Below are 14,377 nucleotides of genomic sequence, written 5' to 3' on the forward strand. Positions count from 1 at the left end.
AAGTAAAATAAATTAGTAAAATGTACAGCAGAGTTACATGCTAGTAAGTGCCATGGAGAAAAATAAAACAGGAAGGAGCATTCGGGTGGGTGTGAGGGGAGAGTTGCACTTTTAAATAGTCCCCAAGAAAGTGCATAAAGATCTAAAGATTAGGGAATTACCTATTTGAATATTTGTAACCGTGTAACATAGAGAACCAAGGAGTCTAAGACAATGTGTATTATATTAAATATTAGTAAAATATAAATTTCTTTATTCAGATAACCAATATAAATACGATTCTAGTATTTTCTCCTTGTATTCTAAGTGACTGTCTTGGGCACTCCCAGTAGGAAGACCACTAATTTAATCTACGCTTACATGAGCAACTGCTTTAAACAGACTTCTTGGACCTGAGGTATATTATTACAGTATACCTTTGGGATCTAGCTAGAATGATAAAGTTCAGATGGCTATTTGAGTGTCAGACATGGAGCCCTGTAATAAATTAGCTCTTTGATTCAATCTTGATTTGGTTCCATGGGTGATTTTGCATCATATGGTTTATTTAGCTGTGAGCAATTCTCTTAAACCTCCAGAGTCATTTTGTATCTTTGTCTTGCTTTAAAGTAGGTGATTAGAGTGAATACAGGCACAAAAGCCTATCTGAACAGCTGGTTGTTAGTTGCTCACAGGAAGCGGTAACTTGTCGGTTTTCTTTTCCTTTCTGTTGAGTTATGTTAATGTAGCATGAGCATTTCCCTTTTTACCAGAGAAGAAAGATTTGTTCGGCCTGGTGAAGTTTCAAAGAAGAGGTTTAACGAAATTGATATTTTTAAATATTTTGCGACTCAAATGACAGCAATACAATGAGCTTCCGAGGCAAGGTTTTTAGACGGGAGCCCAGTGAATTTTGGAAGAAGAGACGAACAATAAGGAGAGTAAATCAAGAAGGAATCCCCAGATTTAGTTCTGTAGGTATCTGAATGTCTATGTTTGCTTTCCATCTTTTTGCTTCAAGCTTTAAAAAAAAATTAGCTCTGGAGTGGTATTCTTAGATGGAACAGAATATTCAATTTGGCTCATAAATATCCTCTTTTACCCACATCATTATTTTTGAATTATTTACATTTTTTAAAAACGTGATAGAGGATTTAAGTAGCTAAAACATTACTAGAATATTTGGACTATTGGAATTACTTACATCATTATTTTAAAACATATTGAGAGAGGATTTAAATATTTAAACTATTACTAGAATATTCTCTTTTTTAAAGAAACTCAAATGATGACTTGTATATAATTGTGCTTTTTAAAAAAATATTGCTGCTTTCTTTTTATCATGTACCACTCGTTATTTGTTTTAAAATTCTTAGAAAGAGCAATTTAAAATATGAAAGAAAATGTAAATAAGTATTGGATTAAATAAGCCAAGGAAGAGAGTAAAATTAATGTTTTAAAGGTTAAAAAGATTTGGTTTTGTTTATTGATAAAACTGTTTCTGCCTTATTATTGTTTGCAAACAAAAGGAGAGCTCTGGAGACATGTACTTATTACAGAATTCTAGATTTCTATCTGTAAGAACTACCAACGGTTGAATAGCAGAGCCGATTGCCAGAATGCTTTGCTGATTCATGGTAATGTGAAAGGCCCACTTTATATAATAAACAGCTGCAACATTATTGGATCACTCTTTTTACAGGAATGTTCGTTTTACAGGATGGTTCAACGTTTGCTTGCTTTCTTCAGGGCAGAGGTTCTTAACCTCAGCACTACTGTCATTGTGGATCCAAGATTTCTTTGTTGTGCTGAGCTGTCCTGTACATTATAGGATGTTTAGCAACATCCCTGGCCTCTACTCACTAGATGCTAGTGGCAGACTCTCCCCTGTTGTGACAATCAAAAACGTCTCCAAACATTGGCAGATGTCCCCTGGGGCAGGGAGGGTGATATCCCCGATTGAGAACCACTGCTCTAGGGGTAAATAATCTTTTTGTTCATATAAAAATCCTTAATCTAGAAATAGAGCAGCTTTTTAAAAAATGATATGCATGATAATATAATGATTATTTATGAATAGTCATGTAATAAATATGAATAATCAAATTAATGAGTAGTATCTTAACCCTTGATAGGTCAAAATCAGGTATAAGAGTACTCCATCTCAAGTAATAGTGGTTCTCTTTATATTTACAATCTATTTGGTGGTAATTTAACGTAAATAGAATTTACCAGAAGTCTGCTTGATAGGATTTGTGCCGTGTTGCTGTTTGTTCGGTTTATCTCTCAGTATCTCAGGAGTGCATATCTCCCATTGGGAAGCAGAGACAAATGAGACCAGGACCTTGTTCCCATGGAATGTACTGTGGTTTTTCCACCTAGCATTTTATAACTGGAATATACAGAGTCTTGAACCTAACCTCTTGGTCCCTGTTGGCCCCAAATGGATGTCCAGTTGTATCTTCTCTATTGGCCCCATAAGACCCTTACACTGGTTTACCATCAGCCTGTTAAAGAGGACAAGTGTTTGAAAAACTTGTTTGGTTTGAGATTATTTTAAGCTTTAGACCAGTACAAAAAACGTAAATTCCCTGTTTCCTTTCTCTCAGTGGAATTTAGAAGTTCTGTTGTTATGTCACTGTAAGATTTACTTCTTGTGTCCACTAAAAGAGACAACACACAGAAGAAGAAGATTTCTATCTCACGCAGACCACACATACAGTTTGCAATAGGACAGTCCCCGGTGTCTCTAATGACTCTATGAATTATCTTAATTGAATTTGAGGGTATTGCTACTGAGCGCTATGGGGAAAGCAGCCAGCAAGGACAAGTGTTTTCCCACAGCATTCAGTAGCTATGCATTCACATTTAATTAAGATCATTCATACAGTGATTAGCTTTCTTCCATGGAAGGCACTGGGGACTTTCCTGCTGCTGTTGCCTGCTTTTGGTCTGTGTAAGATAGGCATATCTGCTTTCACAGGTTGTCTCTTCTGTGGAGTAAGGGATTGCTCAATCCATCCTTAACTATTATCCTGACATGTGGTTTTCATTTTGGAAAAAAAGAGAATCCAAGAAAGTGAAATGCGTAATTAGAGCCCTCGGGTGTCATTCTGTTTGACTCTCACCCACCATCTATATGACCTTGGGCAGGTTACTCTCAGCCTCAATTTCCCCTTCCATGAAATGTTCATAGCAATATCTGCCCTGTCTTAAGTTTGCTTATTGGAATTCAATATGGTCATGTTCATTCTGAACATGATTTGAACATTGTGAAGAGTTATGTTACAAGTGTTACGCAGTGTTAATAAAACCAAGGACAAGGGAAGAGGGTTATAATTGTAGTGAGATTGTCTTTTCAGTGACTGCAACAATTGAAGCCAATGGACTATAGGTGACCCCTTCCTCCTGGGAACCTTTTTCCATAACAAAGCCACTCAGTAGACACTCTGAATTGCGTCAAGCTGAGTGCTCAGGGATCCCAGATCGCTCTGTGTGTTGAAGGAGTTTGCCTTAGAAATGTCATGTTTTTTTCCTCCCCCACCTAAGCTCAACTTAACCAAAGCCCACCCAAAGCCAGTTTAGACTTTTCCACAGCACGCTCATCTAAGCTTTCTAAAAGCTAAAACAACATCCCTAGACTGGCCTCAGAGATGACTTGATAGGTGATAAGGAAGAAGAGATTCAAGTGACAAAATACCCAACAAATGAAGATGAGGCCTAAAGTTAGTTTAGAAAATAAAACAATGATTTCTTTTGAATTTCTGAATATGCTCATATATTGTAGTGAAGAAAGAAATAATGATTGCTGCAGATAATTATCATAGATTCTGTGTTTTTATAATGATTATGTAGATTTTGATTTCGGCAAACCATGTCTTGTTCTAAGGCAAATTTAGAAATGGTTTAATTTCATGGTAATCTAGAATGCTTAACCAGAAAAGACTATGACTTCCTAAAAAGTATACAACCCAAACTTTATACTCTCATGACCCAGATTGACAATTTTGTTGATTCTATTTTCTTCAAATGTTGTTTCAAGTTTTTCATTTAACTCCGTTGGAATTTGTAATTGTTTTGGAAATTTCCCTTATTAATCCAGTTTTCAAGTGTATTGTCTAAGAAATGCCTTTACAAATTTTTAATCCGCTTATCACAGACAATGTACAAGATGAGAGAATGCAATTGTATTATACAAGTTCAAGGAAATGAAACTTACTTGTTAAATCATCAAGTAGAACTACTTCCCTTAATTTTTGAAGTGTGTGTTGTTTTGTAGTTGAAGGTTTTCTTTTTAACTGTCTTTCTATTTTTATTTTTATTTTTTTACCCAAATCGTTCAGTATGATTTCTGGTGCATAAGAAGTCAATGAAAAGACAATTTCCCTCCTAAATACATGTCCTAATTTGGAATGATTAAATACACGATTAAGTTGATGATTATATCAAGCATCTGTACAGTCAGAAAAAAAGTGCAAAATTTATTTAAATAAATATGAGTCTTTATTTTTAAGTTGTTACTTTGTCTGGTAGATCATTATCTGCAGGATTTCAACGTATTTGGAAAACTTTGGGTATGCACGAAAATTCTTGCTATCCTCTTTAGTAATAGCCTGTTAGCACTTGAACAGAAAATTGTAACTATAGATGGAGGATCTAATCTGAACATCTTTAACATATCTCCCACAGACATCATTTTATGAAATCTATTGTGCTATTGTCTTTCAAGTCCATCTTTAGCTTTTATGCTTCCATGCTAATGTGAACAGCCTCTCTCCCTGGTCATCTGTGCTTCCTTACTTACTGTGACATTTTGTTTTCTACAAACATTCGGTTACCTATTTAGGCTATTTTATAATGAGCCGGTTAGCTGAAAGGAAGCACAAGAAGGGGTCCCAGGGTGATGGTTGCAGGAAACAGTGTAATGAGACTGAATCAGGGTTGAAATACAATGGAAGATAGGGCTGGAAACTGTGAATGGTCAGGTTGGAGAAAGCAAAGAAGCAGGAGTAACCGGAGGGATCTGAACTCAGTCCGGACCACAGAAATGGAGAAGCATAAACTGAAACCTGATCTGGTCTGAGAACCCAGGCCAGATCAGAGGACTCTGGGTGTGGCTGCGGCAATAGGGAGGAGCCAGCTCTGGGGCCAGGTAGCTACAGAGAAGAGGCTTTCAAAATGGTCTCAGGAGAGGTACCTGCAACTTAACCAAGAAAGAGCTGACTTTCCTCAAGGCTGGCTGCTAAGAGAAGAAGAAGAGTTCAGCTAGGAGAGAGGCAAGATGTGCGAGAACTGCCAAATGCGGCAGCATTGACTCCATGACGTGCCCTGTACAACTATCAGAGCAGGAGGTGGACCATTTGTCAGAGAGGGAGAGAGCCACAATGGATAGGAAGTCACACCATGATGCGAACAGCTCTTTGTATTTCCCAGACGGTGCTCATGGTACAAAACTTTATGCATTTAGAGATTCCCGCAATGGGTGGCAATTTCCATTGTGGTTTTTGACACAAACATTATCTAGCATTCACTATATGTTTCCTTAATATTCCTTTTTATTTCATTTTCTTCATGCTCCTTACCCTCTTATAAATGTTTTTTTGTCCTCTGTCTCTGCCACTTCCTTCCCTGAGGGGCCCAGTGACCTCACACTGGCCTCTAGCCTAATGTCCTTCACTGCAGAAACTCTCAAAGGACACAGAAATAGTACTTGAAACTACAGCTGTAGTTCAGAATCTTCCCAGCAGGAAAAAATGCTTTTCTGTTTTCTGGACTGGAGTGGAGTGGACCATAGGCGTCCCACTGAGCTGGGTTGAAATATCAGTTGTGCTACCAACTTGCTGAGCAACTCTTCAGAATCCAAGATTCTGCGTCTTTAAAGCAACGATGATCTCTCCTAGACTTGATATGGATATTCAATGAGAGGAAGTGTTAAATACTTATCATGGACCATTTGATGATTATAGTAGTAGTATAAAAACAATAACTGTTATCAGCATATATGGGGTAAATTATTAAAAAATGGTAGTTTCTATTGTTACTATAGTATTAAATTATTTGGTGTGACTACGTTATTTCTACAAGCAAAGGTAGATGAATCAGTTTTAATATTACAAATATAGCAAATGTGACTCAAGATGAAAATGGCAGAATAAAGGAAGGCTATGTGGGGCTAGCAATGGCTTAGAGATTGATCTGAGAATGTCTGATCTATCGTATACTCTAGGGCTCTGCCAGTACCTCCAAAACAACCAGCACCTCCTATGGAGAGAAAATTACAGTATGTGGAGTGTCAGCAACGAAAGCAAATGTGGACATAAACTTAGTTGTGGGCCCCAGTTGCTCTGGTGTCATAGGAGAGGGATGAGTTAGGCGTAATGGAAAATTAGAGATGAGCGCTGCGCTGAGTTTATCACCTCGGAAAACCAAGAAGGTACTTAAGTCCCCCATGCCCAAGATGCATGACGCCTCATGTGTTTTTTATGCAATGAGATGATGTTGGAATTCATTAGTAATACATGAATTTACTAAACGTAAATTCCAGGAGTCATTGACTCCATGAGGGGTTCTCTTTTAAGACCATTCAAATCCAAATAAGGATGAGTTGAGGAAATAATAGTCCCTTGTTATAGGTGCTCCTCCTGGTGTTATATCATATTACATTTGTTTAGTTGTAAGCAGAAGAAACCTACTCTGGCAAACAAGTACAGTTCAGAAGGAAGAATGGAAAGACAGGCTGGGAAAAGAGCACGAATGGACTTTAGAGCAGCTTGGGGCAGTGCGAAACAGAGGTGGTCTTGGTGTTTGGAAGTAATGGACCATCATATGGGATTTTGGCATCTCTCCACTCAAGATTCAGATTTCTGGAGGGAACTATTGAATGGGCCTCGCTGGGGTCACATGTCCTTGACCTGACCACAGAATAGCAGGCACTCTGAATGATCAGACCCACCAAGACTGCTCTTTATGAGGAGAGGGAGAGAAGTAAGTCCTTGGAAGGAAGTTAAAATGCTAGTACTAAAAGAAAGCAGGATGGGTGTTGGGTAGGCCAACACACAACAAATGTCCAGTATGGGTATTCTATTTCAAGTAGTCAAAGGTAAGAAAGGAAATAAAAGAATGAGCTCACCATCATTATGGGAAGATTTATTGAAAATACAAGATGCATGTTGTTGACGGAACTATTTACTTTCTTGTATGTGTGACATGTATGTGTTTGTGCATGTACACACAACACACACACTCTCACGCTTGACCTGTAGTAGAAGTTCATTTGTGTGACTGTTAAAGTGCTGAAACAGTATCAGAGTTTAAGCTGGTGGCAGCTTTCATTACAGACTTCATATAAATTAATCTAAAATTCCCAGAAGTTTGCTCTAAGGCATTAATTTCCCTGGTGTCAGGCAGACTTGTAATTGGATTGTGATGTATTTTTAATGATATTTATTATCTTTCAAGTGTTTCTAGAAAACTAAATGAGACGTAATTTAATTTGATTTAGATCTTCTTGGATATTTTCTACTTCTTTACAAGCACTAGTGTTAGATGAAGAAGCAGCCACTTCTATTTTTTTTATTTTCATTTGCTGTACAAAAACTTGTGAATTTTGACGTGCTTCTAAGAGAGACAGATGATCAAATTTCCTTAGAAAAGAAAATAAGACTGAAAGGTTTAAATTCAATTTGAAAGTACACCTTACATCTTAGATCCTATAAAGCTCATTTGTGTCCTTGGTTTCCCTAATGAAATTTAGGGTTAATAAAATAGAATATTCTGATTTTTCTAACTATAATGTTTGTGTTGTATGATGAGACTAATCATCCTTTATATTTGCAAAGGGCTTTATAATTTACTGAGTTTAACCTGCTTAATTTCACTGAAATGGACTAAGACATTTAAAGCGTTACTACTGGGTTGATTTCTTCTGAGCTCTATGTCCCTTTTTGTTACCAAGGGAACTATTTCCAAATTCAGCTTAATCTGAGCTTGCCCAGCTGTACAGTTCTGAACTTTGATTTAGCTAGTGTTTTTCCATTCTCATGAAACTGTGTGGTTCAAGACAGAGAGAAGGTTAAAGGGTCAGCGTAAGATGGCTTATTCCCTACTTAATCATTTCCTTTTTGCTAAGAAAAGCAAGTCTTGCTTTTTGAAGCTCAAACATTTGAGAGATTGTCCAGTGGAACTCCCTTTGATGAAAGGCTGGATTAAATCTGTCACACGACCGCAGGCTGACAGCTGTGGCCGTGGATCCAGCTGTATGGGCTCTCTGCAATTTTCTCGTTTGTTTTCAACACAAATAGTGTGGAAGTTGATTCCATTCCAACTGCACTAGTGCCAAAGGGTCCTGGATTAAGTTAAGGTCTAAACAAGCCATGTGTCATTTAGAGCTTTTATTTCCTCTAAAAAATTTAATCAGTTATTTTGATGACACCAAAATTAATTAACAGCTGTGTTGTGTCTAATTTGTTTTGGAGATCTCAAGATTGGAATTCTTTTAGGGTCTTTCTAAAGACCCTGTGGATCCTCACTGTTAGCTTTTTTTTTGTCTGTATGCCAAGATGTGAAGACAATGTTTAAATAATTGGCATGTCATGCCCTACTAGAGTCTACTATATTGGTCCTAAAGTAAATATCTATTTTTATTTGTTTTTTCTGGGTCATTAACCAGGTTGAATAGTTTCGTAAGCAGAAGAAGGCATTCAGATATAGCATAATTCTGTTATGAATATTCAAATTAGAATAAAGATGCAGATATCTGGAAATGGCAGGGGTGACTGAGGAAGATTGAGGAAGTCTCAACTAGCATCACAGAGGCACTGCATGCCACAAAGAGAATATAAAACTTCTCAAAAGTAGGGGAAAAACACTTTTCATAATGATGTTCTTGAAAAGATCAGATTTTCTGAAAAGGAGAACCAAGAGTGACTAGTTCAGATTGACAAACTAGAGTGACCCTAAGGGTGAGTAACAAAGGCTTCGCTCCTTAATTACACTTAAAATATAGTGTAATCAACCCCTTTTCCTGACTGGTCCTTAGTGATCCTAGTAACTCCCCATTGCTGACAAACTTGACCTGCATGTGTATAGGTTAGAGCTTCGGAAAGAAATTCTAAGTATCTACAACTTTGATTGTTCTTTAGGTATTTATATTTGCAAAGCTAATGAGTTTAATACTAATTTTAACTAATCCTAAATTTAATCCATTTCTTTTGATCTGGAAGTATAAATACATGAAAATATTTTCTAGGCTGTTTTCTCAAGGAAAATAGAAGGTCGCAGAATTTCAAGGTCACTCTCCTTTGCTGATTTACATAATTAGGTAGATTTCATTCCTTCTTCCTGTGGCGGCTAGAGCAACCTGACTTGACTCAGGAGATACGCAGAGGAGATGGTGGCCCTTTTTCAAAATTTGAGTACTTTTTCTTATATTATTACCTCTTTTGCCTCCAGTAGAATCATTAGTTATCAAGATTTGTTTTTTTTAAGGAAATTTAGATAATAAATACAAAAGCCTGTAGCACAGTTCCTGATACATAAAGAATTTAGTGTCATTGGTATTGGTTGGTTGGTTTGACTTGGTTTTGGCATATGTTTTGGGGTAAAAAATGTGGGGTAATTTTTAAAAGACAAGCCTATATTTGTCTGGCATTGGTGGTTCACTTAACACCCTCACGTACTTCGTCTCCTTGATCTGTATAACACCACCACCATAAGCAGGAAGTTGCTTTTTGACTCATTTAAGTCACCTTCATTAAGCTCAACTGAAATGACTTGTCCAAGTTACGTATCTGGCAGGTAGAAGACCCTGAACTTTGAGCTAGAGATTCTGCCTTCTAATCCTATGCAACAGTGACCAATGCACAGAGGTGCTTAAGTAACTTAGCAAATGTTTATGGCTCCCCACAGAGCTCAAAATACTTTCGTTAATACCCTGCTAATTTTTCTCCCCTTTTTTGCTGACATTAGCTTCTAGAACCACATACATAATCTGTAATTATTTTCCCTGGTCGCCTTTCCCCAGTGTTTTGTGCATCTTTTTCTAATTACTTGAAGCTGTTAGTGGTTGAACTTCTTGTGAAGTCCCCACTGTGAGTATCTACATTCCATCTCTGGTGGATTTTCAAAGGGTAAATAATTTTAAAATCAAAATCAGTGTTTCTATGGAGACATGAGAGTTTTGAAAGACTAAGTTCATTTTTTTCACCATGATGAAAGCATGTTTCATTATAGAAAATTTGGAAAATGCAAAAAATCAAAATAGAAAATCCTAAATATCATAGTCCCATTCCAATATAGTAACTGATAATATTTGAATCTATATCTGTAATATTCTTTCTTTAAATTTTTAAAGTTCTGTGCAGTTATTCTGGTGTGCAGTATTTATTCTCACTTTTGTTTAACAATAATATATCGGCGATTTTCCTTGTCATTACAAACTTCGAAAATTCAGAGTTTTTTGTTTTGTTTTGTTTTGTTTTCATCTCAAGTGTACATAATTATATTTCAATTTCTGTGTAGACTGCATCGTGTTCACCACCCAGAGACTAATTACCATCCATCACCGTATACATGCCCATCACCCCTTTTGCCCTCCTCCCTCCCCACTTCCCCTCTGGTAACCACCAATCTAATCTCTGTATCCATGTGTTTGGTTTTTTGTTGTTGTTGTTGTTTTTATCTTCTACCTATGAGTGAGTTCATATGGTATTTGACCTTCTCCGTCTGACTTATTTCACTTAGCATAATACCCTCAAGGTCTGTCCATGTTGTCGCAAATGGCAAAAATTCATCTTTTTTTTTATAGCTGAGTAGTATTCCATTGTGTATATATACCACATCTTCTTTATCCATTCATCCCTTAATGGGCACTTAGACTGTTTCCAAGTCTCGGCTATTGTGAATAATGCTGCAATGAACATAGGGGTGCTTATATCTTTTCAAATTAGTGTTTTCGTGTTCTTTGGATAAATACCCAGCAATGGAATAGCTGAATCATATGATAGTTCTATTCTTAATTTTTTGAGGAATCTCCATACTGTTTTCCATAGTGGCTGCACCAGTTTACATTTCTGCCAGCAGTGTATGAGAGTTCCCTTTTCTCCACATCCTCTCCAACACTTGGTATTTCATGTCTTGTTAATTATAGCCATTCTGATGGGCATGAGGTGATATCTCATTGTAATTTTGATTTGCATCTCCATAGTAACCACTGATGTTGAACATCTTTTCATGTGCCTGTTGGCCATCTGTATGTCTTCTTTGGAAAAATGTCTATTCATATCCTCTGCCCATTTTTTAATTCAGTTGTTTGTTTCTTTGTTGTTGAAATGTATGAGTTCTTTATATATTTTGGATAGAAAGTCCTTATCAGATATACAATTTGCAAATATCTTCTCCCAGTTGTTAGGTCGTCTTTTCATTTTGTTGATGGTTTCCTTTCCTGTGAGGAAGCATTTTAGTTTGACGTAGTCCCATTTGGTTATTTTTTCTTTTGTTTCCCTTGCCTGATGAGACATGGTATTTGAAAATATGCTGCTAAGACTGATGTCAAAGAGTGTACTGCCTATGTTTTCTTCTAGGAGTTTTATGGTGTCAGATTTTACATTCAAGTCCTTAATCCATTCTGAGTTAATTTTTGTGTATGATGTAAGATAATGGTCTACTTTCATTCTTTTGCATGTGGCTGTCCAGTTTTCCCAACACCACTTATTGAAGAGACTTTCCTTTCTCCATTGTATGTTCTTGGCTCCCTTGTCAAAAATTAGCTGCACATAGATGTGTAGGCTTATTTCTGGACTCTCAATTCCGTTCCATTGATCTGTGTGTCTGTTTTTGTGCCAGTACCATGCAGTTTTGATTACTATAGCTTTGTAGTATATTTTGAAATCAGGGCGTGTGCTACCTCCAGCTTTCTCTTTTTCCTTAGGATTCCTTCGGCTATTCAGGGTCTTTTGTTGTTCCATATAAATTTAAGAATTCTTTGTTCTATTTCTGTGAAAAATGTCATTGGGACTTTGATAGGGATTGCATTGAATCTGTAGATTGCTTTAGGAAGTATGGACATTTTAACTATGTTAATTCTTCCAATTGTTGAACCATTCTTGCATCCATGGAGTAAATCCTACTTGATCATGATGTATGATCTTTTTAATGTATTGTTCTATTGGATTTGCTAGTATTTTGTTGAGGATTTTTGCATATATGTTCATCGCTGGTATTAGCCTGTAATTTTCTTTTTCTGTGTTGTCCTTGTCTGGTGTTGGTATCAGGATAATGTTGGCCTCATAGAGTGGGTTAGGAAGCTTCCTGTCCTCTTCAATTTTTTGGAAGAGTTTGAGAAGGACAGATCTTAAGTTTTCTTTGAATTTTTAGTAGAATTCACCAGGGAAGGTGTCTGGTCCTGGACTTTCATTTTTTAGGAGGTTTTTGATTACTGTTTTGGTCTCCTTACTGGTGATTGGTCTATTCAAACTCTCTATCTCTTTTTGATTCAGTTTTGGAAGGTTATATGATTCTAAGAACTTATCCATTTCTTTTAGATTATCCAATTTGTTGGTGTAAAGTTTTTCTAGTGTTCTCTTATAATCCTTTGTATTTCTGAGGTGTCCATTGTAATTTCTCCTCTTCTGTTTCTGATTTTATTTATTTTAGCCTTGTCTCTTTTTTTCTTGGTGAGTCTAATGAAAGCTTTGTCAGTTTGTATATCTTTTCAAAGAACCAGCTCTTAATTTCATTGATTTTTTCTATTTTTTTAATCTCATTTTAATTTGTTTCTGCTCTGATTTTTATTATTTCCTTCTTTCTGCTGATTTGGGGCTTTGTTCTTCTTTTTCTAGTTCCTTTAAGTGCACTGTTAGATTGTTTATTTGAGATTTTTCTTTTTTGTTGAGGTAGGCCTATATTGCTATAAACTTCCCTCTTACTACTGCTTTTGCTGTATCCCATAAGTTTTGGCATGCTGTGTTTTAATTTTCATTTGTCTCCAGGTATTTTTGATTCCTCCTTTGATTTCTTCATTGACCCAATAGTTGTTCAGTAGCATTTTGTTGACTTGCCACATATTTGTGGCTTTTTAAGTTTTTTTCTTGTAGTTGATTTCTAGTTTCATACCATTGTGGTCAGAGAAGATGCTTGGTTGTATTTAAATCTTCTTAAATTTTTGAGACTTCTTTTGTGGCCTAATATGTGATCTATCACATATGAATGTTCCATGTGCATTTGAAAAGAATGTGTATTCTGTGGTTTTTGGATGGAATGTTCTGTATATATCTACTAAGTCCATCTGGTCTAATGTCTCATTTAAGGCCAATGTTTCTTGATTGATCTTCTGTTTGGATGATCTATCCATTGGTGTAAGTGGAATGTTAAACTCTCCTACTATTATTGTGTTGCTGTCTATTCCTCCTTTTATGTTTTTTAATAATTGCTTTATATATTTAGGTTCTCCTTTGTTGGGTGCATAGATATTTATAAGTGTTATATCCTCTTGTTGGATTGTTCCCTTTGTCTTTATGTAGTGCCCTTCTTTGCCTCTTGTCACAGTTTTTGTTTTAAAGTCTATTATCTGATATAAGTATTGCTATCCCTGCTTTCTTTTCCTTGCCGTTTGCATGGAGTATGTTTTTCCATCCTTTCACTTTCAGTTTGTGAGTGTCTTTAGTCTGAAGTGTGTTTCTTGTATGCAGCATATATATGGGTCTTGTTTTTTATTCAGTCAGCCACACTATGTCTTTTGATTGGAGCATTTAGTCTATTGACGTTTAAAGTAGCTATTGATAAGTACCTACTTATTGCCATTTTGTTACTTTTTTTCTGTATGTTTTAGTAGTTCTTCTCTGTTCCTTTCTTCTTCTCTTGCTCTCTTCCCTTGTGATTTCATAGCTTTCCTTAGTATTACGTTTGGATTCCTTTCTCTTGATTTTTTGTGTATTTATTATAAATTTCTAGTACTTCCCTCACCCCACATTTTGTTTTTGATATCATATTTAACCTCTGTTTTGTGTTTGTGTATCCCTTAGCCTCTTATCATGGAAATAGATAATTTTAGTACTTTTGTCTTTTGACCTTCATATTAGCTTCATAGGTGGTTGATCTGCTACCTTTATTATATACTTTCCTTTACCAGTGATTTTTTTTCTTTGATGATTTTCTTATTCCTATTTGTGGTCTTTTCTTTTCCACTTAAATAAGTCTCTTTAACATTTCTTGTAAGGCTGGTTTATTGATGATAAACTCTTTTAGTTTTTGCTTGTCTGGGAAACTCTTTATCTCTCCTTCCATTCTGAATGATAAGCTTGCTGGGTAGAGTGTTCATGGCTGTAGGATTTTTCCTTTCAGCACTTTGAATATGTCATCCCAATCCCTTCTAGCTGTGATGTTTCTGCTGAGAAACCAGCTG

At 36.2% G+C, this 14,377-nt stretch overlaps 1 protein-coding gene across 4 annotated transcripts in view; it reads left to right on the top strand.

Annotated features, from left to right (window-relative positions):
• DOCK10 (dedicator of cytokinesis 10) overlaps positions 1 to 14,377 on the top strand; it is a 262,654-nt gene that overhangs the window by 95,128 nt on the left and 153,149 nt on the right. The window contains exon 1 of one of the 4 annotated variants that reach the window (XM_004427637.3): positions 691 to 953. The exons of the other annotated variants lie outside the window; for them this stretch is intronic. Coding sequence (XP_004427694.2) covers positions 849 to 953 — 105 coding nt within the window. The 5' untranslated portion in view covers positions 691 to 848. Of the gene's footprint in view, positions 1 to 690; positions 954 to 14,377 lie in introns of those variants that run through there. 4 annotated transcript variants of the gene reach the window in all.

The sequence above is a fragment of the Ceratotherium simum genome, chromosome 37, assembly GCF_057802395.1.
Source record: "Ceratotherium simum simum isolate JZ-2026a chromosome 37, ASM5780239v1, whole genome shotgun sequence".
NCBI classification, from domain to species: domain Eukaryota; kingdom Metazoa; phylum Chordata; class Mammalia; order Perissodactyla; family Rhinocerotidae; genus Ceratotherium; species Ceratotherium simum.